Raw genomic sequence first — 27,517 nt, forward strand, 5'->3', positions numbered from 1 at the left:
TACAGAAATATAAGTAGGACAAAAAATTTCATTCTTGTCATTTGAAGATATAAGCCTTATAATAAAGACACAAACATCAGTAAAGATTGTCTAATGCTTTAAAACGGCAAAAAATGCAGCATCTTTACAGTATAGGCTAAATGTTTGCAAATACAACATAAAATGCCTAAAAACAACATTGACTTTCACATTTGTTTTGTAGGCAAAATAACTAATACAGTACATTTTCATTCGCTTAATGAAACTATAGTATTTCTGAGATTTTCAAAAATACATAATTTCGTAGGAAAATTACCTTACATGATAACAATTTTACCATCTTCCCACTAAAATGTTATTTTAGTTACATTTAGTTATGCTGTAATTCAATGTCTATGAAACGATTCAGCTATAAAACTAGATCAGAAGACATAAATAAGAAAGGTTAAAGTTATGGCCATGTTCAGTAAACAGTTTTTTTTTTTTTATATGAAATACTGTTTGAATTGTTTGTTTGCAATATTTTGTGGGTGGATTTATGCCAAGACATTTCAAGTTTTTCCTGAATATTATTTCACTCAGTTTCCCTCATGTCTAATCTTCAATGCCATGTCAAAAAATGTTTTGGTTTCTTTTAAGTTGTAGTTTAGACACTCATTTCCTGGTATTTCATAGCGGATACGCAAAATTTAACTTATACTTTGACATTATTTAGCTCTCTTATCTGTCATGAGGTCAGATGATCTACAGGTCTGGCAGAGCCCTGGAGTTTCCACTGGAGCTCATACTGGAAACTGGTGCTTGGGTTAAAAATGATTCATGGGATTCCTCCTCTTCATTCCTGTGGAAAAGACAGACAGATTACTGCAAATTATGAGTCTATGTGCGTTGATGCAGAACAAAAAATCTTCAGAAAGTATTCACCACCATTGTTTTTTCTCTTTCTGATGAGCTGCAAAGTTAAACTGACGTATATAGACCTAAATTTTTTAAAAACTTTTGTATGAATAATGCTTGTTGTTCAGTGTCCACTCTTATTTTATCAACCAGAAATCCATACACATCTGTAGGCATTTCTCACCCTGGATTGCTGCTACACCGGTTCCCTTCAGAATCTGTCAGAGCCGGAGCATGAATTGGTTTCCTTCAGAATTGTAGAAAACAAAAGTGCCATGAAAATACACGTGTTACTCTGAATCAGTGTCCTGAAATTTATGAAATTGCTTTTGTTACACATAAACTGAGAAGTGCAAATAAGCTTTGGGTTTTAAATGTATGTTTTTTACTATATAATGTGACAAATTTATGATTTATCTTAATATGTAAGATAATAATAATAAATACTTACTTCGATTTCAAGCTATTCATTTTAGCAAAGAGCAGTCTGAGAACTCTCTCTCTTTGCTCCCAGGTCATCTCTGATATGTTCACTTTGGCTTTCTTCAGATTGCTGATGAAATAACACAGCATTGTCACAGACAGTTTTGCTAATGGAAAAAGCATCATTCAGGTAATGACACATTTAGTTATCATTTCATCAGAAGATAATTTTAAAAATAGTCAAAAAAAAACAAAATAAGCATAAGATACTCACCCTTTTTCAGCCTCATCTATATCACTGGAAGTGCTGTGGGGTGTTCTGTTGATGGTGTGAATGTGAGCGTTCTCCGTTCTGCCTGATAGGAACTCATCCATCCGCCTGCTACGATTCACTTCTGCTTCCTGTCTGGATAACATAATGTAGCTTATAATATAGTTGATCTAAAATAGTTTGAAGGTTTTGCAGTAAAATGGAGCCTGGATCTCTTGCTTGTTAACTTTTATTTCTAGAATGAACTAGGGGTGTACTTTATTGAGAAAAAATTATATGGCACAGAAGCTGCATCTGAAATGGCATTTAGATGTATTTACACAGACTGTTTAATGCAGCTCATAGGTGGGTTGAATGCATTTACAATTATATAAATATGCTATGCAATGAAATTAAAGGGGACATCAGATGCAAAATTCAATTTTACATGTTGTTTGAACATAAATGTGTGTTGGCAGTGTGTACACAACCACCCTATAATGATAAAAATCCACCCAGTGCTTTTTTTAAATCCCCAAAAATCATGAGCACGGTCTCAGATCAAGCCATTCACAGATTCTTGGCAGAGTGATGTCACACATGCCAAGGCCCCTCCCACGACTATTGAGGAATAGCTGTTTTAGCATTGACCTGCTCGTGTGAGCTGTAAACAGTCCGCCATTGTTTTGACGCCAGAGCAGGTGTAGACAAGAATGGCTCCTAAGCGATTGAGGTGTTTTGTTATTGAATGTAATAATGAACATAGCAGTCGTCATTTACTCCTGACATCTGAGCCGCTGAAGACGTAGTGGATTACGTTTGTTTTTGAAGGGAATGCGGCCCCCGCTCTACCTAAATGCGTTCATGTTCGTGCGAATCATTCGTGATCGAGCCTCACCTACAGAAGAAGTGAGTATAATGTTTTTTTTCATGAATCTTTGCAAATCACCTTTCCTAATAATGTGCTAGTTAGCAAGTTCCACAGCTAACTGCAGCTAAAGTTTACAGTCTCATGAAAACGGCTCATCACCCCACAGAAGAGAGGGGCGGGGTGAGCAGAGCTTATTAGCATTTAAAAGGAATGAACCGAAACAGGTCGCTGTGAACAGAGCTGTTTTTGACAGGGTAAAAAAAACGTTGAGAAGTTTTAATAAAAAAAATAGACTTTTCATGAAGACCCTAAAGAATCATACCAACTTGTGGAAAATGGGCATCTGTAACGCCACACCAGCAGAGGGAGCCCTCGCCTGAGTACTGACTGTGTACCGCTCCCTCTGCTTCTGCGTTCATTTCCTGTTTGATCAGTATTTAGCAAGGAACTGTGTGTTTGCTCATTGCGAAGTAATGCCAGTTTACCTGCCTTACCAGGCGATTCCATTGTTTTCTGCCTGCCTATCCTGTGTATGATTCTGCCTGATTATCTGCTCTACGGTTACTGATGTACCCCTTTGGATTGATAGCCTGATTTGGACTGATGATTGTGTTTGGACCTTTTGCTTGCTTACTCGTCTCTGCCTTTTGGATCTCCCTTGTGAATGGACTGCTGTTACGGTACTGACTCTCTGCCTGTTATTTCTATTAATAAACTTCTGCAAATGGATTCTAACGCGGCCTCAGCCTCACTGTTACAGCATCTGATGTCCCCTTTAAACGATCAGTTAAATATAAATATAAAACCACCAGTAGGTGGTAGCAAGTCACTGTCTGAACAAGTTGAGTAACTGAGTCATTCATTCAAAAGATTTGTTCAAAACGTGGATTCATTTAGAAAAGAAACAATGTGTTTTGTTGCAGACACAACACAGTTCTGCTGTAGTTCATTTGGAAATTTTCATTGAAAAGAATAAAGCAAAACCAGACAATATGGTGTCTAATATGTAACTCAAAATGCTAACAATGCTTTATGAAATGTTTTATAAAATCTGCAGTGAAGGTGTGTTTTTGTTTGTTTTTGCAAAGAGAGTGAGTGAATGAATGAACGCTGAATTGCACCTGTGCATTAGCATCTCCCGTTTCATGTGGTTCAGAGTCTCATGGAAGAGGACCTCCATGTCTGAGCGTTGCTCCACTACGCTGCGGGCTATTCTCTTCACTCGGCTCAGTTCCCTGTCCCGTACGCTCAGAAGCGTCTGCAGTTTGTCCAGCTCTACACCGCCAGCCTGAGACCTGACTGCAGCACGCTGCTTGATATCAGCCTTCTCCAACTCAAACTCAGCCACCATGCTGGCCAGGGCCTGCTCCAGTGTGAACACCTTTGCCCTCAGCTCGGAAACAGTGGTCCGCTGGGCTGCAAGCTTAGATATGGTGTCATTTGAGGTGTCCTGACTCATCTCCTGCAGGATGAATAAAATTGTGGATTCCAATGAAAGTGGTCATTATCAATGTCTGCTCCTTCATAGGCAAGCTTTATAGCAGACAAGAGTCTAATTGAGATCATTTTAAATTTCACTTAATTTGTGCATGCGTATATGTGTGTTTGTGTGGGTGCACAAGAAAGTTGATGTAATTATAATTTTTAATGATTAATTGATATAGTATACATAATTTACAACTAATACAATGTAATAATGCATAATAATAGTAATAATGTAAAAGTCTTTACTGTCACCTCTAATGAATTTTATGCATCCTTGCTAAATAAAAGTAAAAAAACGGAGAAAAAAAAAATCTATGGTGTGTGTTACCTTATGCAAACTAAGGATGTTGTTCTCTTCTGCCAGCGCTGCATTTCTCTTCCGCACATCCTCCACCTCTTTGATGTGGTAACCCAATGCCTTATTTAGACGCACATTCTCCTTGAACATTGAGCGAGATGCGTCATCCAGCTGTCTAATAGGGCCAAGAAGGAGGATGTCATCTCATTTTACTCATGCAAAATGTATCTCAGGTAGAAATGTGTAGTAGTTCTGGGATACTGGGAGAGATGGAGAAGATACTTACATGATGGCTTCATTGTGAGCTCTTTCTGCAAGCACAGCAATCTTTTGCTCAGCTTCCTTCTCTAGATGAACCTAATGAATGTAGAATGAGAGAGACACTGAGAGAGAATGAGGAAGATTTTGTTGAAATGTTGTTTGTATACAGTATGTACCTTATTATTGAAGAACTTTTGCTCCATTCTTGCAAGTGTTTTGTTGTGTTCTAGATCTGCATTGTCCATAGTTTCTTTCATCTGTGCAAAACGATGGTGATGTTATAACAGACATAGCACTTTATACTAGTACCTCTGCATCGGTGTACATGAAATAAATAGGATGAATTATACATTTTTGAGTTCTTGCTCCATTTGAGGCTTTTTCTTAAGGAAGTCATTGATGATCTTAAGCTCCGCTTGAATCATGTCGAACTCGCTAGATCTCTTCTTAAACTTCTCCTCCAGCTCATTGATCTTTAGCGTGTACTGAGCGGCCTGTGATGACAATCAGTGAGAAACGCTGAGCAGTCAGCATTAAGGCAGTGAGTACAAGAGTGACCTGATCAGTTCCTTTTAAAAATAACACTGGACTTGAGAAACTGTGTTTATTATAAAAATTAATCTATTGAGTATTATCTATTATATATTGTCATTTATTAATGAAATAAATACCTTTGTTCAAATTAATATTCACAAAGAGGAACTTTTAGGTATACAAAAATGGCATTATCATTATCTTTGACTTGCATACAGTTGCTGTGTAGATGGAATAAAAAAAAAAAAGAATGACTATTTATGTATTTATTCATTTAAATTGATGACTTTTAATTCTGTATGATCTCAAACACTGTATTTTCAGGATTTTATGAATTTTTATTGATGTATTTTCTGTCATCTTTGTTTTAACAGATTAAACTGACAAAATATACCTCAAACCACAATGATGAGAACTAAGAATGAATGTATCCCTGTTTTTCCATAGGAGGAAAGGCATTTCTTACCAGATTCTCCTTTGCCTGAGAAGCTCTTGTTTTCTCAAGCTGTATTTGTTGTTCCAGTGCCATTATCTGAGAAAACAACATTTTATAGGGTTACCCGCCAAAAGTGAAAATAGTCATCATTTACTTACTCCCATGTTGTTCCAAAACCCACAAGACGATTGTACTTCATCTTCGAAACAAAAATGACATTTCATTCAGTCCCTCTATTAAAAGTCTATTATATCAAAACGCTGACACATCCAAAAATGTATCAAGAGATCATAAATTAATCCATATGAATCATGCGGTTTAATCCAAGTCTTCTAAAGAGACAATCACTTCATATGACGATGAACAGTTTTCATTTAGGCTTTTATTCACATATAAACATTGATCAATGCACATACATAGAGCACTATATGCTAAAAGGAGGCTCTACTGTATTTGTGCAAGAACATACAGTACCTCATTGGTTCTTGAGTGTGACACATTTACTTATATAATATTTGATGTGCCATATATATGTTAGTTGATCAATGTTTATATAAAATTAAACCTATTTTATAAAGTTATGCGTGCCTCCTCAGATTTGTATTGAACTGCTTGATTCATATGGATTACTTTTATGGTCTCTTCATAAACTGTGGGAAGCATCAACATTTTGGTGTAATGGACTTTCAGTGGAAGTACAGACAGACGTCTTCATTTGTGTTTTAAAGATGAACAAAACTTTTAAGGGTTTGTAACGATGAGAAGTCAGCAGACGATGACAGTTTCCAGTGTTGGACAAATGAACCCTTTCACAATATGAAAGACAAGAACTAGCACGCATTAGTCAAGTCATGTAAGTTAGCTTTAGCAATCAAATGCACTACAACACCTTCTCCTCGTTCAGCAGGTCTTTGTTCCTCAGAACAGCGATGACCTCGATGCTGTTCTTCTCGGTGTTGTGCTGTAGATCCGTCAGCTGCTGGGTGATCTTGCTCAGTCTTCGCGCGGTTTCACGGTACTCCACGCGCGAACCCTCCGTCAGGTCGCACCTGGCCTCCCACAGAGCCGCGTTTGCTTTAGCCCTCTCTGTATCAGACTCCTTATCTCGTTTTGACTCTTGCTTGCCATCTTTCTTTCCTTTTCTAGATTAAAAGATACTTATGAGAAAAGCGAATATCAAAAGCATTAAGTAACGTTAAATCTATGCAGTCAGATATGGGCTACTTTTCAAATTCTTAAGACTAACGTTAGATTTCGCGTTTTTTTTCCCCAAACGCAAGGGCATATCGAAATAAACAGGCAGATCAATACGTATTTTACTCACCCCTTTGCTTTCTTTCCCTTCTTTCCTTTTTTAATCGGCATTTCTTGTGATTTGGTCAGCACCGTTCATTGATTTGCTCCTGCAGGATTAGTTTGTGTACACCTGTTGTCATGGAGACTGTCACATCGGTCGGTCCATACAGTACAAGCCGGAAACTTTTTATTTTCCATAAAATCCTTAATCTTTGTTAAGGTTTTAGAATATTTTGAATGTTGTATCAAACGTGCGAGCAACTGAAATACGGATAAAAAAAATTATCTTTACTGATATCCATCAACATAATGCAGCCCTCCATGTAATGCCTGCACTACAGTAATATACTGTGTACTTCATATTGTAATAAAGTACATTTTAGAGTAAAAAAGCTATTATCTTTTTGTAGTGAACATGACCGTTATATTGTGGCCTCATTCTCTTTTTGGAAACCTTCTTGCGCTTTACAACTTAAATAGCACACAAACACAAAAGCTCTTACAAATCGCTGCTGATTTATTCACCTCGTAAAAAATATTCCTACAATTTAGCAAAGACAGACATAATAAAAATGAATTTTGCGACTATAATAGTCATAATGAAACAATCCAACACTGCAACGCCATAAATAATACACAATCACAATCATATAAAATCTCACATCTTCAAATACGAACACACATATATCTAACAACACTTGCAAAAGACACAACCATTATAAAATATCACCCCATATAAAACACCCACAGGACCGGTCACATTCAAAGAACAGTAAGGCTTTTGGAAATGTTGAGTCGATTCTGGATCACTGCCAGGGTGCTCTCCTTCCCAACACACGATTAGTGACTTTCTGCAGGAGAAAGAAGACATGCATTAGAAAGGTTAATTAAACTCGTCACTTGTATACCTGAAATAATACTGATTTTAAAGCTGGCAATATCACTGTATCTGGGCTATTGTGTGTAACTCCTACTCCAAAACCTTTAAATAATACCTTGTTAAAGAGTTGAGCATTGAGGCGGTAGGAGCGGTACTCTGCCTGTCTCCTTTCCTCTTCCCTTCTTCTCTGGACCTCAGGAAGCTGAACATATTTCCTGAGGGAATACACACTTATTTGGCAATTAAAGTGCAAAATTATCAGAATCAATAATATCCAAATAAAATATTAACATACTGCGGTTTAAGTCGTTACGCCTCTGGGCCTATTTTGAATCACAGATATTACACATAAAAATAGAAACTTGAAAATAAAAGTTGGATAAAGATCTGTATTATTTTAGTAGCACCGACTATTACATTTGTACTATTTATTTTTGCATTTACTATTATAATTTTTATTAATACTTTGAATTAAATTTTATTTGTATATTTTGTGCTTTAATTTTAATTTTAAAGTGTTAGTAATTCTGTTGTGTTTTTTTAAATAGGCCTATATAGTTTTAAGTTTTAGTTACTTTAAAGGTGGGGTAAGCGATTTCTGGCAGCCAATGTTGACATTTGAAATCATCAAAACACGCCCCTACACCAAAAGGGTCTCGCCCCTATTTTGATAGCTCCGCCCCACACATACGTACACAACCCAGGCAACTATTAGTTCTGTGAAACAAAGCAAAACCAATGTTACACCGTGTCTACACCGGACGCAAGTGGTGCAAAGTACTATAGAACTCATTATAATCAGTGATGCTGTCTACACTATATATATATATATATATATATACATATCTATGGTCTACACTGGATGCGGCGCGGTACGACACGACAAATCCCTGACAGAAAACTGCTGCTGTGTTCTATTCATGACGTACTGACACAAATTTCGAATTATTTTCAACAGTCGCTTTGTCCAGTGTACTAGACAGACTTTAGTTGTTGCAGCGCAGACTCTCTCCTCCACATCATGAGTAGACACGCCCCTTACTGCTGATTGGCTACAAAATTGTTTTGCTATTCGGCCCGAATCAGTTTTCTAAAGCGTTTTTGAAAAATCGCTTACCCCACCTTTAACACTTCTTAAATACATCTTGTACTGACTTTAACTAAATGAAAATGAGAAACGTTGCCTTGGAAACTTGCTGAAAGGTTTTTATGAAGTAATGAAAATGCTTCTCTTTTTAATGTTAATAAACCTGATAGAGAGACACTCAAACAAAACCACGCACACACACACACACACACACAAAACACACACACTATTACCTCCTGAGTCTGTCTGTCTTGTCTATTCTCTGACTGTGCGATTTCATCCCTACCCAACTGAAAGCATGTAGAAGGCACAAAATGCTTTTTAAATGTTAAATGACCCATATATGCACAATTTGGTAATATGTGCATTGTCTCTGTCATAAACCATCTTGATTGTTTGAAAATGATACAATGGATACTTACTCTTTGGATCTTTGGACCATCTCTCTTCTTGGAACGACTCGTTTACAGGGTACTGGAGCTGCTGACAGGGGCATGTTTTAGTTTACATCTTAATGCAAGCTGTACCAAGCTTGTAAAATATATACTGAACTGAATACTCGCATAACAACACACTAGTAATCTTATGTTATAAGGTCACCTGGTCTGTATGGACGTGATGGTGCGTGGCAGTTGAAGAGCTCTTCTCTCTCTCTGTTGAAGACTGCCTGTAACCTCCTCTCCTCAACCAGCAACCCCATTCTCTTCATCCGCTCCCGTGAACGAGAGACAAACTCTGGCCGATGGAGCTCCAGAGCTTCCTGTAGGAAAACCATCAATGCAAATGCTCCATGTTAGACTAAAGGTCTTTGCATACTGAGTCAGAAATTCTCGTCTATTATTGTTTTACTGTATTTTTCAAAATCAAATAAATGCAGCCTTTGTGAGCATAAGATACTTTGTTCAAAAATGTTAAAAAAAAAATCCATGCAGGAAAATTTTAACTCCACTTTACTTCTTACTCTAAACTGAGCAACAATGTGTTTGTGGAAATGATTGTTCCTCTTGTTTGAAAAAAAAAAAATCCTTTTAAGACATTCTTAAAAATAAAGAGCCAATAGAAAAACATTGATGTATATTTAAAATGGTCAAACGGCTAGAATATACTGAGATGTGTATAAACAAAATCTTTCTTTTTAATTTGTTGATTATCTTTCAAAAATAAGAAGCTGAACAGTCTGTATTAAAGAACTCAATCAAGCAAAGACTTACCGTGGAGTCATCAGTGCTCACATCATGGGTAGCAACAGAGACGGCAACATGTTTAGTACGGGGTTTCCTTCGGCCAGTTTTCTGCATATTCATGGTGTTGTAAAGTCTGAGCAAGCTGTCACTGCTTTTCAGTTCCTTACTGGTGACCCGGTGAGGCCCAAAAGCTCGCAGCAGCCGCTCCGTGTCAATAGTGGACAGGCTACTGCTCGTCTCCACACTCGCAGACTCATCTCTCTCAGCAGGACAGTGATGCACTCTGTCCTGATTCTCCTCATGCTCAGGCCAAGCTTGTTGTGGAGCCACGTCTAACTGAACTCTTTCTCTTTGCTCTTCTCCCTCTGTGGTCCCAGCCTCTCGATCACTCCTCCTGTAATACTCTCCTTTCCTGCTGTGTGACTGTTGTATAGTTAGGTCTGTTAGAGAGGTATTGTGAATGAGACGAGACAGACGTTCCAGTCTATCAAGCAGTGACGTTTCTCCCTCATTAGTTGGTCTTGTCTCCTCCATGCTCCATTTTTCACTGAAGCGACGCCACAGCTGGTCCAGAGAACTGCTAATCTCTATGCTAACATCATGAGGTGTTCTGTCCTGCTTTTTCTTGTCCCCCCTGTAGGACTTTCTGATTGGCTGAGAAGAGAAATGGTGTGGTTCTAGTTGTAAACTGGTCTCCTGAATAGTGCTAGTGTGAAAATGCACATCATCTGTACTGTAGTCTGCCTCCATGTGTAAGGGGACAAAATTTTCTTCCTCATCTCTATACTCCTCATCTATGCCAACAGTGTCCATGCTCTTCTCAAAAACATAAGCTTCAGGAGCAGTATTGTCATTTTGGCAAGCAAAAGTGGTTACTGATTCTGGAAGACCATTTCCAGACACACTGGAAACTGACAGTGGAAGAGAAAGAAGATTATATGCTGATGTTTTTTATGTAACAGCAACAGTCCACAGCAAAGCTTCTATTACAAAAATGGCATAGTGTCATACATGTGGATGGGTAAATGATGACCATTTAATTTTTGGACTATTCTTTAAATTCAGTAAATATTGTACTAATACTAATAGAAACACTAATGTGCATCTTACCTCTCTTCATATTGGCCCTCTTACTGTAGATGCCTTCCTTGTGTTTTGATGCAATTATGTTGTCTTCTAGCTCTCTAGAGCCTAAAATGTCTGTATTGAAGTGTGGAGGGACAGCATCATCAGAACCTGCAGAGGGAGCGAGAAAGAACAGGAGAGAGCAGGATCAAACAGAGAGCAAACAGCACTGAAGCAGAGGGGCCCAGAAGGGTTTGGCATGTGAATCAGATGAGGCTTGTGTTGCTGGATTGGCTTTCTCATGGACAAAGACCATGAATAATGCAGGACTGGGTGAGAGCGTGAACCATCTGCAAGACTCGGGGGGGAGGGGCCAGTAGAGGTGCAAGAAAAAAAATGTATGTTCAATCACTGATTATGTATGGAAAATTTGACTTTTTTTATATCAGAGCTCTGTGATACAAAACAGGTGCACATGAATTAAAGAATTGCCCAGCAATGATGTGTCCTCTAATAATCTATATACCGTATCCGTAATATCCTCTGTACAACTGAGTAGTCCATAAAATAATGTTGTAAACAAATGTAGGGAAGGAACTTAGTTCAATCCATTTGTTGATACTTGGATGGAGGCAGATCTGAATATAATCTTGCAGTCAACAATAATAAAGGGGCGGGGTTTAGGCAGACTAAATGATTGGAGAAGCCTGGCGAACTTTGCAAATAAACTCAAATTAGATGAAGTACTAAGATTACAAAACTAAAAAAAAAATTAAAGCTAAACATAATGGTGTAAAAAAATTGTTCACTATAAGATCAATAGCATGCATTTAGAAAATGAAAAGGATGAATTTTCATTTCATGACAACTTTAAATAGCCTTATTACACAGCTCCCAGGAGGACTTTTATTTCATTAAGTGGGGCATTTTGTTGTCAAATATTCGCATGCAGACAATCGCTACGCAAAAGCTGTGCATGCTCGTGACTCTTTAGCTCCGGGCAGACTAAATGATTGGAGAAGCCTGGCGAACTTTGCAAATAAACTCAAATTAGATGAAGTACTAAGATTACAAAACTAAAAAAAAAATTAAAGCTAAACATAATGGTGTAAAAAAATTGTTCACTATAAGATCAATAGCATGCATTTAGAAAATGAAAAGGATGAATTTTCATTTCATGACAACTTTAAATAGCCTTATTACACAGCTCCCAGGAGGACTTTTATTTCATTAAGTGGGGCATTTTGTTGTCAAACATTCGCATGCAGACAATCGCTACGCAAAAGCTGTGCATGCTCGTGACTCTTTAGCTCCACCCACAGCACACCTCCAGGAGCTCAATTGATTTCGGAGAGAAGCGGTACAGCTGCTTCTTTCTTTTATAAATCTGATAACACTAAAGATGCTTCGGAGATATGAAGGATGCAATACTACTCTATAGGTACACAAGATTGGCAGAAACTATGTATGTTATGTCCCCTTTAATGAAAACTAAACAGAGCTGGCAATTAGCCCGAGCAAACAACTTCCTTAGATCTGTGCTAGTTTCGTGCCTTTAAATTTTTGACTCAAATATCCAATAATATCCATTTAGTTATTCATTTAGTAAGTAGCTGTAGAACCAAAACAGGAACTTCGGTCACAATCTATATAAACCGGTAATGTTACGCAAGATGCTGTAGAGTAATAACTAAGTAAAGTTCTCTGTGACATACCAGGGTGAGAGCTTTCTACAGTTGTGTCAGAGTGACCAGGAGAAAGCTCTGGATCAGCCTGCGGGATGTAGAACAGCTCGGAGCTTCCATGAGGTTTGTATGGCAACAGGGCAGGGACAGCTACAGAAAGTGTACATAAAGAAAAATAAATCAACTGATTAATTTACCAACACCAAATGCCACTGAAAAGCATATAAAATGTACATCATATACCTGCTTGAACAGAGAGAGTTCTGGATGTCCCAGCCAGTCTCTGAGAGGGAGCAAAGTTTTGTGGGTATCTGGCCTGTAAGTGTGCACTGACGCTTCCTGCATTCTGGCCTTGAACTGGCTCTCTGTGTTCATATGATCTGGCATGATTTGATTTTGAGATTCGGTGTATGGGCTGTAGATGTTCACCCGTGATGCCTGACACCACTGGAGGTGGGACATCTTTACTGGTGTTTTGACTGGATAGTCTGCTTAAGTAGTTTGGATTTGACTGCTGATTGGGTTTGGGTGATAAGGTGACGTGTATGTGAGAGGGATGGGACTTCTTGTCAAAGGTTGAATCCGATGCAGCACTTGATAATATCTGGTTACTGCCAGTGACATTATAGTCCATGTGAGGTATTCTTTGGATACTCCAGGGATCGTTCGTAACAATGTTCTCTTTGTTGTCATCAGTCATTTCTTCTCCTTTCTTCTCTTCACTATGTTGTTCTTCTCTCACCGTCTCTTTTTGTCTGCCAGATACATTAGGTATAACAGCTGGCTGAAGTCTCATTTGGCTCGTGCTCTCTAAAGTCTCATGGTCAGGACCAACACTGTCCAATTCCTCAGTAGCAGTGATAGGGCAATGTGATGGTGACTGTGGAGACGGAGCGCGGCGAGTGGTTGATATAGTAATAGAGGTAAAAGGCTGGGAACTGAGCCCCTCTCTAAGGGCAATCTGGCGAACTTTGGCCTCTAGATCCTGTTGGATAGGAGTGTAAAATGGAACAGTGTCCAAAGGTTTTGAATCGACTTTCTGCAGCTGATCTGAGTTATGATTCTCCATGTTACGCAGTCCAACACAGCCCTTCGTCAGCTGAGAATCAGGACCAACACTCGACTGAGCACTGCCCTCAGAATCTGAGCTCCACTGAGAGACAAAGCATGAGAAAGAGAACAAGATGTGTTATTATTACTGATAAGAACTAGGATTGGGGAGGACTGTGGGAAGTAGATAAATGAGAGCTTCAGTAGAAACACTGCAAGCATGAGAGCACAGAATAAATCACACAAATGCAAACAACAGCTTTACCTTGAACACTCTCTATCAGGACTTTCCATAATGCAGTCTGCCGCACCAGAAACAAAACTTGTATTATTTCAGACTCACCATTGAATGTGATATTTAGGATATTAAAATTCTTCCTTAAAATAATCATAATAGTTTTATATTAACAATCTTACTTTGTCTAAATTCATTAAAAAACTGCAATCATTTTAAATGCTACAGGTAAATTTAGGCATCACAACATTATAATGCCCAGTATAAAAAAAATTGATATTTTGAGATTTGCTAAAGATTATACTGAACAGTATTATGAACCCTTTAAAGCCTACCGTATCATATTTAGCCTTCAAAATTAACATGATCAAAGCTTTGCTAAGAACCTGCTGCATCTATAGTTGTTCTTGTTGATTCTTATAATGTAAACCTAAGAATAACTTTTATATTGTTAGTAATTTAAGACGAACACTTAATGTACTGAAGCAACTTTTTGGATTTATCAAAGTTTACTTGATTATTCATATACATCTTTTTTTAACAAATCATGTTAAAATGTGAGTATCAAATATGACACATCAGGCTTTTTCTGTGATTGACTAAAATTTGAAACTACTGAGCTTTGATCATAAAACTAAGCATTTAAATATAATATAAGACATATAATAGAAGACAGCATGACAACTAAAATGTATATGCATTTCATGTAAGTGTAAGATTTACAGAACCTCAGATACTTTAACCTTCTGAAACTGACAATACACACTAACTGCTTGACTTTAGTTATTAAGTTGTTATGCAGTTGCAATAACTATGGGAGGCTAGACAAAATACTATTGGAGTACTGGCATGGTTCGGGCATATTTCATAGTACTAGTCATAACCTCTGGTTATTGTCTCAGCTTTATTCAAGTTGTTATGTGGTTAGTATAACTATAGGGGGCTAGGTAAAAACACTATTGTAGTAGGCCTGTCACAATAATCAATATATCAACTTATCGAGCAATATATGTACATGACTTCAATAATTTTTGGTGACACAATATATCGCCCATTATATTTACTTAAAAATTAATGTCACCATGTTTTTTACATTCCACTTGTGCCAGTGTCTTTTGCAGCTTCTTGTACATAACGTGGTGTAGTCATGAGGTGCTAGTTCAAATTTAAAAAATGCTTCTACAAAAAAAGTTTCATCTGAAGATATGGCCTTGTTTAGGGATCTGTGCCTTTTTGCATACGGACATCTGACTGCTAAGTAGTGATTGTTTTTTTCAGCAATAGTGTGCACCCTTAATTTACAGAGAAAAGAAGGTCCGGGAAAATTCTGGTGGTGAAAAAATCTCCATAAAAGTGCATTTTTCTTTTTTTTGTACTTGTTACTTTGCATTTTTTGTTAGAAAATGTTTATTTACTATTTATTCAAGTTTTTTTAAGGTATCTAATATTTTGATACTTAATTTCCATGATCTAATTATTCTTAAAAATTAAAAGTTTGTTGTCATTTGGAAGTGTGTAGGCCTTCTTGCATCATTATGCTGTTACATTATGATTATATATTCAATGGCATAAAATGGTCTTTAAAATTACAATAATATCACTAATCGCTAATTATTTCTGGGGCAATATATCGCACAACAAAAAGTTGTTATCGTGACAGGCCTATATGGAAGTTTTAGCATATTTCATAGTGCTAGCCATAACCTCTGATTTTGTTTGAGCTTTAACTAAGTTGTTACATAGATGACTGTAGGGGGCCATACAGAACCACTTTTTAAAGAATGACAAGCATTAGGTGCTCTATTAAAGGGTTAGTTCACCCAAAAATGAAAATTAGGCTGTGTTTTACTCACCCCCGAGGCATCCTAGGTATATATGACTTTCTTCTTTCAGATGAATCCAGTCGGAGTTATATTAAAAATTGTCCTGGCTATTCCAAGCTCTATCATTGCAGTCAGCGGGTGTTGCAGTGCTTCAGTCCAAAAGAAGTGAAATAAAAAGCGCCCATCCAAAAAAAAAAAAAGTGTCTCACACGGCCCCGGGGGGTGAACAAAGGCCTCCTGTAGTGAATCGATGCGTTTTTGTAAGACAAATATCCATATTCAAAACGTAATAATCACTTTAATCTAGCTTGCGCCAACAGTTGCACATGGAAGCAGTTCCGGGAGCATGACGTATGAGTTCAGCGTTTGTTAACAGGAGCAAAGGAAGCAAAGTTTCCTTACTTTAGCAAAGGAAAACCAGTCTCATCTGGGCTTATATCGAAATCCTCTGACATTCTTCTTTACAAATCCTTATTTTGTACTTCTAATTAGTGACCGTTGTTTTGTTTTGATCTCTCTGCTGCGTTTCCGTGTTCGTCACTTCTGAGCGGTGCATGCGCAAAGCCAACATCATACGTCATCCGCCCGGAACTGCTTCCGTTTACAACAGTGAGCGCAAGCTAGATTAAAGTGATTATTACGTTTTAAATATGGTTATTTTTCTCACAAAAACGCATCGACTCGCTACAGGAGGCCTTTGTTCACCCTCCGGAGCCATGTGAGACACTTTTTATTTAACTTCTTTTGGACTGAAGCACTGCAACACCCGCTGACTGCAATGATAGAGCTTGGAATAGCCAGGACAATTTTTTATCTAACTCCGACTGAATTCGTCTGAAAGAAGTAAGTTATATACACCTAGGATGCCTCGGGGTTGAACACAGCCTAATTTTTTGGGTGAACTAACCCTTTAATTACTCACCCTCATGTCGTTTCAAACCTGTAAGACCTTGGTTCATCTTCGGAACACAAATTAAGATATTTTTGATGGAATCTGAGAGCTGTCTGACCCGGCATAGACAGCAATACAACTGAAATGTTCCCAAGTCCAGAAACGTAGCAAGGAGATCTGTAAAATAATCCATGTGACGCAGCTGACACAGAACAGCATACGCTGTTTACGTCCAGCGGATACTCTCCAAAATGGCGCTATAGGGGGACGCGGAGGAGACGAATTGTTGAATAAAGTTTTTTTTTTTTCTTTTGCACACAAAAAGTATTCTCGTAGCTTCGTAAAATTGCAGTTGAGCCCCTGATGTCACATGGATTATTTTACCGATCTCCTTGCTAAATCTCTGGACTTGGGAACATTTCAGTTGCGTTGCTGTCTATGCAGGGTCAGACAGCTCTTAGATTCCATCAAAATTATCGTAATTTGTGTTCCGAAGATGAACGAAGGTCTTACGGGTTTGAAACAACATGAGGGTGAGTAATTAATGACAGAATTTTTTATTTTTGGGTAAACTATCCCTTTAAATAGTTAGTCATAACCTCTGACTAATGATCAGACTGGAGAGTTTGTGATCGTTGGGTACACGTGTATTGGCCGGCGTGATACACCCTGAGCGACATAGATTCCTAATAAATGAGTAAATGTAAAGTAAAGAGTTAACTAGAATAATCAAATGTCAGAAGAATACTAATTAGAAACAGACAAACAACCAATTTGCATTTCAACCTAAATTCGAGGTCATAATAAAAAGGAGTCAGATTAAATAATGAAATGGAGTCAGATTTGAATTTAACCTAAATTTAATAACTTTGCACACTAAAAAAAAACGAGCACGCAGGAAACCTTCATTCACCATTGGATACCTCCCTTGGGCCAATTCATGGACCTTACATAAGTATTCTGCTATACTGTTTTAAAGATCTCACAAATTTACAAGCTATCAGATTTTCATCTTACTTTTTGGCCATATAAATATCAGCAACTGCACCAAATTTTATATTTTTGCTTAGTTTGAGCCTCCGAATAAAATTGAGGTGTTTTCTTCCTCCTTGTGAGTATGAGCTCCATAATCTCCTATACCATACTATATAAGACATAAAAGCCTCATGTTTTTGTATCTTTTGCCTGAAGGCTCAATAAACAAAAAAATTCTTACAATTATTTAATGTTAGCCTTCACAGGGTTAAATTTTAAGTGTTATTAAAAATTACCTGAACTGAGCATGCACAATTAAATATCCAATATCGACCAACACCAAATAAAAATTTTAAACCAATACAGTGCCAGTTTATTGCACATTCCTGGTGATATTTCTTTGAGATGTCAAAAGTTTGGCAGACAGATCGACCTACATCAGCAAGTCAGTAAAAAATGCTGAAATTGAATGAAACTAATGAAATTGGCAGACCTTTCTGTGCTGGCGTATGTATGTTACCTTGGTGTTCAGTAGAAGCTCTCTTTTGATGTCTTCAATTCTCTGTCTGTCCTCAGCGTTTAGTTCTAAGCTTTCACATCGGCGGCCAAAAACCTTCATCAGGATCCATTCTAAAGAGACAGACCAAATCCAGTTATCCACAAAGTAAAAACCACTGACAACTTAAGAAAAGCACCACTGGTACTGACAAAACGTGTATGACTAAACGTCCTTTTAGACAAATCACTGAGTTTACCTCGTGCACAGCTATCTTCTGGATCACTGGTGCTTGGCCGGCTTGTAACCATTGAAACGGGTGACTCACTCTGCAGGAGCTTGGCAACTCTGGCAGCCAATGAACTCTCGCTGCTACTGTCACTCATACTTTCAACCTCAGCTGAGACATGAGACGAATTATTCTCAGAAGAGCCAATCACAGCATCCTCAGTCTGGTCCTGGTTTTCTGCTATCGAAGGAACATTTATCTGCATGGCAGATGTGACTGTAGGTTGCTTTGCCTTATCTTGGTCTGCAGCACTGCAGCCTTCAGGTTCAGCCCGCCTTGGGGTCACACAGAGGTCACGTGACTTCAAACTTTCCTCTCTGCTCAAAGAGAGAGCGGTAGGCTCTATAGTTGTGTGGTCAATCTGTTGAGGCCTTTGGGAGGATGACAAGCTTCCTTTCAAAGCTGAATCTGAAGAAGAGCGAGTTAGCAGCAAAGAAAGATTCCCACCAGCTGACAGAGATGTGTCATCATGATAACCTTGAATGTTCCGTCCTAGTGAAACAAGGGATGTGTCACTCTCTGAGAGGCAGTGTGAGCCGGGAGAGGAAGTTAGAGAGGATCGACCAGAAACCAGGCTTTCTGCCCGGCCCAGCAGACGTCTGATTTCACGCAGTGTGCCAGAGCCAACAAAAGAGTCATCATCCTCCTTTACCACCTCTCTGGGACCTGGAGGAGGCATGGATTCTGAGCTGATTTGGCTAGGAAGATCAAAGCTTCCTTCACTTTGTGGAGCATCAGACTGTTGTAGTCGAGTATCCACCTGGCTGAACATCTTCTTCACAGTTCTGTCACTGGCTGGTTGGCCTTGCTCATGCACTGACAATCGGTGTGTGACAGAAGCACTGGAGTCAGCTGAGAGCTGACTAGAACTGGAGAATGTCTCCTTCTGAAGACTGTCAACTATATACACAGAAAACAAAACACATCATTATAATATGACCAGATACATTATACAAATGAAGCCAACAATATCTTAACTCAATAACTTTAACAGGGCACCCTCTAACACTAGCAGCATTCTCTATTATTTTGACATGTTTTATTTTTATTAAAAACGACCCTCTAACAAAAGGGTTCCCTATTATTTTTCTATTCTATCTACTTGTTTTCTTGATAATATAAAAAAAACCTTGCTACGTGTACTGCGTTAGGCTAACTGAGACTTGTCACAGCACTTACATATTATTGCTCTTTTGATGGTTTTTGATTGCTTCTATTGTCCTCATTTGTAAGTCGCTACACGGCCCCGGGGGGTGAACAAAGGCCTCCTGTAGTGAATCGATGCGTTTTTGTAAGACAAATATCCATATTCAAAACGTAATAATCACTTTAATCTAGCTTGCGCCAACAGTTGCACATGGAAGCAGTTCCGGGAGCATGACGTATGAGTTCAGCGTTTGTTAACAGGAGCAAAGGAAGCAAAGTTTCCTTACTTTAGCAAAGGAAAACCAGTCTCATCTGGGCTTATATCGAAATCCTCTGACATTCTTCTTTACAAATCCTTATTTTGTACTTCTAATTAGTGACCGTTGTTTTGTTTTGATCTCTCTGCTGCGTTTCCGTGTTCGTCACTTCTGAGCGGTGCATGCGCAAAGCCAACATCATACGTCATCCGCCCGGAACTGCTTCCGTTTACAACAGTGAGCGCAAGCTAGATTAAAGTGATTATTACGTTTTAAATATGGTTATTTTTCTCACAAAAACGCATCGACTCGCTACAGGAGGCCTTTGTTCACCCTCCGGAGCCATGTGAGACACTTTTTATTTAACTTCTTTTGGACTGAAGCACTGCAACACCCGCTGACTGCAATGATAGAGCTTGGAATAGCCAGGACAATTTTTTATCTAACTCCGACTGAATTCGTCTGAAAGAAGTAAGTTATATACACCTAGGATGCCTCGGGGTTGAACACAGCCTAATTTTTTGGGTGAACTAACCCTTTAATTACTCACCCTCATGTCGTTTCAAACCTGTAAGACCTTGGTTCATCTTCGGAACACAAATTAAGATATTTTTGATGGAATCTGAGAGCTGTCTGACCCGGCATAGACAGCAATACAACTGAAATGTTCCCAAGTCCAGAAACGTAGCAAGGAGATCTGTAAAATAATCCATGTGACGCAGCTGACACAGAACAGCATACGCTGTTTACGTCCAGCGGATACTCTCCAAAATGGCGCTATAGGGGGACGCGGAGGAGACGAATTGTTGAATAAAGTTGTTTTTTTTTCTTTTGCACACAAAAAGTATTCTCGTAGCTTCGTAAAATTGCAGTTGAGCCCCTGATGTCACATGGATTATTTTACCGATCTCCTTGCTAAATCTCTGGACTTGGGAACATTTCAGTTGCGTTGCTGTCTATGCAGGGTCAGACAGCTCTTAGATTCCATCAAAATTATCGTAATTTGTGTTCCGAAGATGAACGAAGGTCTTACGGGTTTGAAACAACATGAGGGTGAGTAATTAATGACAGAATTTTTTATTTTTGGGTAAACTATCCCTTTAAATAGTTAGTCATAACCTCTGACTAATGATCAGACTGGAGAGTTTGTGATCGTTGGGTACACGTGTATTGGCCGGCGTGATACACCCTGAGCGACATAGATTCCTAATAAATGAGTAAATGTAAAGTAAAGAGTTAACTAGAATAATCAAATGTCAGAAGAATACTAATTAGAAACAGACAAACAACCAATTTGCATTTCAACCTAAATTCGAGGTCATAATAAAAAGGAGTCAGATTAAATAATGAAATGGAGTCAGATTTGAATTTAACCTAAATTTAATAACTTTGCACACTAAAAAAAAACGAGCACGCAGGAAACCTTCATTCACCATTGGATACCTCCCTTGGGCCAATTCATGGACCTTACATAAGTATTCTGCTATACTGTTTTAAAGATCTCACAAATTTACAAGCTATCAGATTTTCATCTTACTTTTTGGCCATATAAATATCAGCAACTGCACCAAATTTTATATTTTTGCTTAGTTTGAGCCTCCGAATAAAATTGAGGTGTTTTCTTCCTCCTTGTGAGTATGAGCTCCATAATCTCCTATACCATACTATATAAGACATAAAAGCCTCATGTTTTTGTATCTTTTGCCTGAAGGCTCAATAAACAAAAAAATTCTTACAATTATTTAATGTTAGCCTTCACAGGGTTAAATTTTAAGTGTTATTAAAAATTACCTGAACTGAGCATGCACAATTAAATATCCAATATCGACCAACACCAAATAAAAATTTTAAACCAATACAGTGCCAGTTTATTGCACATTCCTGGTGATATTTCTTTGAGATGTCAAAAGTTTGGCAGACAGATCGACCTACATCAGCAAGTCAGTAAAAAATGCTGAAATTGAATGAAACTAATGAAATTGGCAGACCTTTCTGTGCTGGCGTATGTATGTTACCTTGGTGTTCAGTAGAAGCTCTCTTTTGATGTCTTCAATTCTCTGTCTGTCCTCAGCGTTTAGTTCTAAGCTTTCACATCGGCGGCCAAAAACCTTCATCAGGATCCATTCTAAAGAGACAGACCAAATCCAGTTATCCACAAAGTAAAAACCACTGACAACTTAAGAAAAGCACCACTGGTACTGACAAAACGTGTATGACTAAACGTCCTTTTAGACAAATCACTGAGTTTACCTCGTGCACAGCTATCTTCTGGATCACTGGTGCTTGGCCGGCTTGTAACCATTGAAACGGGTGACTCACTCTGCAGGAGCTTGGCAACTCTGGCAGCCAATGAACTCTCGCTGCTACTGTCACTCATACTTTCAACCTCAGCTGAGACATGAGACGAATTATTCTCAGAAGAGCCAATCACAGCATCCTCAGTCTGGTCCTGGTTTTCTGCTATCGAAGGAACATTTATCTGCATGGCAGATGTGACTGTAGGTTGCTTTGCCTTATCTTGGTCTGCAGCACTGCAGCCTTCAGGTTCAGCCCGCCTTGGGGTCACACAGAGGTCACGTGACTTCAAACTTTCCTCTCTGCTCAAAGAGAGAGCGGTAGGCTCTATAGTTGTGTGGTCAATCTGTTGAGGCCTTTGGGAGGATGACAAGCTTCCTTTCAAAGCTGAATCTGAAGAAGAGCGAGTTAGCAGCAAAGAAAGATTCCCACCAGCTGACAGAGATGTGTCATCATGATAACCTTGAATGTTCCGTCCTAGTGAAACAAGGGATGTGTCACTCTCTGAGAGGCAGTGTGAGCCGGGAGAGGAAGTTAGAGAGGATCGACCAGAAACCAGGCTTTCTGCCCGGCCCAGCAGACGTCTGATTTCACGCAGTGTGCCAGAGCCAACAAAAGAGTCATCATCCTCCTTTACCACCTCTCTGGGACCTGGAGGAGGCATGGATTCTGAGCTGATTTGGCTAGGAAGATCAAAGCTTCCTTCACTTTGTGGAGCATCAGACTGTTGTAGTCGAGTATCCACCTGGCTGAACATCTTCTTCACAGTTCTGTCACTGGCTGGTTGGCCTTGCTCATGCACTGACAATCGGTGTGTGACAGAAGCACTGGAGTCAGCTGAGAGCTGACTAGAACTGGAGAATGTCTCCTTCTGAAGACTGTCAACTATATACACAGAAAACAAAACACATCATTATAATATGACCAGATACATTATACAAATGAAGCCAACAATATCTTAACTCAATAACTTTAACAGGGCACCCTCTAACACTAGCAGCATTCTCTATTATTTTGACATGTTTTATTTTTATTAAAAACGACCCTCTAACAAAAGGGTTCCCTATTATTTTTCTATTCTATCTACTTGTTTTCTTGATAATATAAAAAAAACCTTGCTACGTGTACTGCGTTAGGCTAACTGAGACTTGTCACAGCACTTACATATTATTGCTCTTTTGATGGTTTTTGATTGCTTCTATTGTCCTCATTTGTAAGTCGCTTTGGATAAAAGTGTCCGCTAAATGACTAAATGTAAATGCACAAAGATGTCAGACGTCTTTAGCTCACCTTCAGATGGCTGTGTGCTTTTAGTTGGTGTTCCTATGGAGCCTTTGATGGTACATAAGTCAGTAGGAGAGAATTCAGGCTCTCTGATTGGTCCGCGATGAGTAAATGGATTTAAGATTGTTGAAGGTGACTGGTCAATACCCAAATTTAAAAGGTACAACTATAAAACAAAAATACATAAAACAGAATAATAAAATATCTATCAGGGTAGAAAAACTAATTACAAAATTAGTGATCGAACAAAACCTGATTGAGCTACGCAATATCGCGTTCATAATCGCAGATGAATCACCTTTGATTATGAACGCGATATTGTGTAGCTTGTCAGTGAACTACGGCTCTGTGTAGTAAATGCCGCTCCATCTGAAAGCACGTGATGGAGATTTACTACTAATCACAGAATCGGCTTTACTGAATATCTATCAGGGTAGAAAAACTAATTACAAAAATCACCCTGATTGAGCTACGCAATATCGCGTTCATAATCGCAGATGAATCACCTTTGATTATGAACGCGATATTGTGTAGCTTGTCAGTGAACTACGGCTCTGTGTAGTAAATGCCGCTCCATCTGAAAGCACGTGATGGAGATTTACTACTAATCACAGAATCGGCTTTACTGACGAGATGCGCATGACAATCGCATGCGATTTATCGTGCAGCCCTAACAGAAAGGGAATTTCATTTAATGCCGAATTTAAATGCATCCTACAAGATCTTCTAGAGCACTGTGAACTTACAGGGATCCTGTCTTCAATGTTGAGTTCCCTAGTGTGAGGAGGGGATGCAGGTCTGGAGGTCCAGTAGGGTGCATAATTATCTACTTCAAGACTCACTACTGAAGAGGCGGCTCCCACTGATGCCCGCATACTCTGCTCACCATGGCAGCTGCCTTGAGAGCTTGAGAGAGTGCTGCTCATGTTGAGGTTTGATGACACGTCACTGAAGCGCCCCAGACTGAGGAAAGGAGACATCTTGACTGAGCTTTTATCCATGTGAGAAGCTGAGCTATTTTTTCCTTCACCCCTTACACCTGAAATGAAGGACGACTGATAGTCCAATGATCTGGTAGCTGGAATGATGTTATTAAATTGTGCTACTGGAATTTGCTGATTGTGTGGACCAGTGTCTCTCTGAATAGAGGTCACCACAGAGCTCAGGGAGGAGTGAGAGTGTGAGCGATTGACAGGTGATGCTTGTCCTCTGCACGCACCCGTCCCAACTACATCCACCCGACGGGGTGAGCCACTTCCAGAATGAGAAGAGGAAAGTGGCTGAATCATCTGGGAGCTGGGATTAGCACCAAATATCAGACGCGTGTCTCGAGAAAGCTTGTGGTTAAGTGCTTCAGAAACAACATCCTGTGCTTTTTTCTTGGGCGACACACCATCAAACCCCTGTTGTGCCAAATTATCATAAAACGACCTGCTAGAACTTTGATTGGCTTTCCAGGCATCTACTTTCTGTAAGTAGCTCAGACTGGGAAGAGAATGTACTCTCCCAAGCGCCAAACGAGGAACCTGATCTTTCATCTCTGCACTAGAGTAAAAGTGCTGAGTGTCGGAGTGAGGTGTATCAGAGTGTGGATTTAAAACAGGAGGAGGAACTTGTTCGTTTGAAATGGGATGGGCATGTGACATTGTTTGCGCAGTCTCTGAAGGTACACTAGGAACTGTAGCTGTTGTTTGAGAGTGAATGGCAGAGGAACGTTGATCGCTTAGGTTCAACGATGGAATTAAGCCAGTTTTGGAGTGACTGTTTTGGGAGGATGTAGCCGCAGAAGCAACAGCCTCTTGTTTGGAGTGTATGAGTGAGAGTTTGGTCAATGCTGGTGGGGGTCTCATGAGAGGTAGTGCAGGTGTGGACTGAGACACAGGCTGAGAGCTCAAGAATGAACCATCTGCTGCTGTTAGATGACCGGAGCTCCAGAGCACTCTCTGAAGACCTGGTACATGCAACAAACCTTCACCAGCTGGTGTGACACATATTCCACTATGAGAGCTTTTGTTCCCACTTTGGTGCCTACTTGCTGGTGCCGAGATGGAGCCTCTTTGTCCTGCAGACAGAAGCTGATCATGGAGATGGTCAGTTGTTTGGTGTGAATGCATCCGTGAATCACGAAAAGTTATATTTGAAACATCTGCAGCCTTCTGAAATGAAGATGATAATGGGCCCCCTTGGTGCTGCTCCCTGCCTTTTTGAAGATTCATGGAAGGATCTAACTGGCTTTTGTCTGTGTTTTGGTGAAGTGAGGCAGGTTCAGAGGTGGAGGAAACGGCACTGCTGTCACTAACAGCCACAATAACATCCTCTTCCCTGGACTCTAACAAGAGCCGAGTAGACATTCCCTCACTAAGCTGCTGAGCAGTGGTCTGCTCCTCTCCTTCCATATGTCTGCTGATTTTGTCCTCAGCACCATAAGAAATGCTCCCTTGATCCTCAAGCCCTTTGCAATGGTCTCCAGGTGACAGGCTGTGCTGGGAGAGAGAACAGCAGCTTTTTTCACCTGACGGGGCTGTTGGTACCTCCAATGGATGCTGGGAAAGTGCAGCCTGGTCAAGAATAGTATTTTGGTGGTGGGAATCATCAGTTAGAGCTACATTTGAAGTCCTGGTGCATCTCTCAGTCATAACTGAGAAGTCAGGAAATCCCCTGTGTGCACAAAAACAATAGAGAAAATATTATCTAAAAATACAAAAAGGTGAAGAAAAATTTGAACATGACTAATCAAACAGTACCGAAGAGGGACAAATTCTGCATCTTTATGCTGAAAAAATGTGGAGTCAGAAAGAAGGTGAGATTTGTCCAGGCAGGGATGCAGGGTAAGTGCAGGTGACAACTGGCTATCCTGAAACTCTGAAAAAGAAAATCAATTAAATAATTATAAATTATATATAATAAATGTCTAATAATAAAAATAATAATAATAAAAAAAAACATATAGGAGCTAAAATGCTTTTGCCATGAAGTAATGTACAGTGAATTTCAAACATCCAAAAAAATTTTTTTTCCAAAATCCAAACACATTGTTTATTTAGTTTTAAATTGGAATCCCAGATTTTCAATGACTTTAGATCTTTGAAGCCCACTGTATAAAAACACCTGCTCTCTGTACCCAGTTGTAAAGTCTCAGATCTGTCTATGAGTGGCTGCATGCTTGAATCCTGAGTGTTACTAAATGGTCTTTCACCATTGTCAGGATCTGTGTATGGTATTAGACAAGAATGGGACAACATTCCTATTCTTAAACTTGAGCAACTTGTCTCCTCAGTCCCCAGACGTTTGCAGACTGTTATAAAAAGAAGAGGGGATGCCACACAGTGGTAAACATGGCCTTGTCCCAACTTTTTTGAGATGTGTTGATGCCATGAAATTTAAAATCAACTTATTTTTCCCTTAAAATGATACATTTTCTCAGTTTAAACATTTGATATGTCATCTATGTTGTATTCTGAATAAAATATTGAAATTTGAAACTTCCACATTGCATTCTATTTTTATTCACAATTTGTACAGTGTCCCAACTTTTTTGGAATCGGGTTTGTACCTGAATCATTAGGAATACATGAACGACACATGTATCAAAGCATCATGTATGCAAGTGTCTGTACGTGTACTTCTGCCATCAAGTACACATGACCAAAAAATATATATAAAACTGTTAAGTCCTGCAGTGAAGAACTGCTACCCGCCAATAAGCCTGACCTAGCTAAGTTAGCAAGTGATTAGCCAAAGAAATACAAAGATGATTTTTTTTTTTAAAGTTCATCCAAGTATGCTTTCGTGCCTTTGGTTCGATGTTAACTATATAAAATAATAATCATACATTCACTGCCATCAAGTCATTGCACAGCCATTAGCGCTAACTTTGAACACTGCTCACTTGTTGCCATGCAGTGATAGTCGCTACAAGGTTATCCCGATTAGCTAACGTTACTCATGTAGGAATTATATCGCAGGCTCGCACATTCCAGAATCAAAAACACGCAATTAAGCCATATTTCTACTTTTATTACGAGACCGCAATTTCCATCTACTTACATTGTTTACGTCTGCAGCACAGCCCTCTGAATCCATGTCGTTACTGACGCAGACGTTAAGGCGCATGCGCACTTGTTTGAAATAACCGGAGTTTGAA

At 39.1% G+C, this 27,517-nt stretch overlaps 2 protein-coding genes across 2 annotated transcripts; both read right to left on the reverse strand.

The window, feature by feature from the left end:
* Window positions 1-439: 439 nt before the first annotated feature.
* On the reverse strand, window positions 440-6,815 carry LOC107582564 (basal body-orientation factor 1-like). Its single transcript, XM_016268456.1, has 12 exons — window positions 6,759-6,815; window positions 6,324-6,576; window positions 5,465-5,530; window positions 4,815-4,958; window positions 4,641-4,721; window positions 4,490-4,560; window positions 4,234-4,378; window positions 3,542-3,882; window positions 1,574-1,705; window positions 1,328-1,429; window positions 1,061-1,123; window positions 440-820 (listed from the first exon to the last, which is right to left on the reverse strand). Exons 1-12 carry the CDS (start codon window positions 6,797-6,799, stop codon window positions 724-726), a joined length of 1,536 nt encoding a protein of 511 aa, XP_016123942.1. The 5' UTR covers window positions 6,800-6,815; the 3' UTR covers window positions 440-723.
* Window positions 6,816-7,247: 432 nt separating this feature from the next.
* Window positions 7,248-26,615, reverse strand: LOC107582553 (uncharacterized). The gene is made up of 15 exons (XM_016268448.1): window positions 26,495-26,615; window positions 26,118-26,235; window positions 24,120-26,031; window positions 23,380-23,539; window positions 22,229-22,974; window positions 18,362-18,560; window positions 18,127-18,236; window positions 12,875-13,784; window positions 12,662-12,781; window positions 10,992-11,117; window positions 9,872-10,792; window positions 9,298-9,483; window positions 9,120-9,177; window positions 7,726-7,825; window positions 7,248-7,581 (listed from the first exon to the last, which is right to left on the reverse strand). The coding sequence occupies exons 1-15, from the start codon at window positions 26,613-26,615 to the stop codon at window positions 7,537-7,539; spliced, it is 5,832 nt and encodes a 1,943-aa protein (XP_016123934.1). The 3' UTR covers window positions 7,248-7,536.
* Between the last annotated feature and the right edge of the window lie 902 nt (window positions 26,616-27,517).

This window comes from Sinocyclocheilus grahami, unplaced genomic scaffold (genome assembly GCF_001515645.1).
Source record: "Sinocyclocheilus grahami isolate Dianchi unplaced genomic scaffold, SAMN03320097.WGS_v1.1 scaffold45.1, whole genome shotgun sequence".
Lineage (NCBI taxonomy): Eukaryota > Metazoa > Chordata > Actinopteri > Cypriniformes > Cyprinidae > Sinocyclocheilus > Sinocyclocheilus grahami.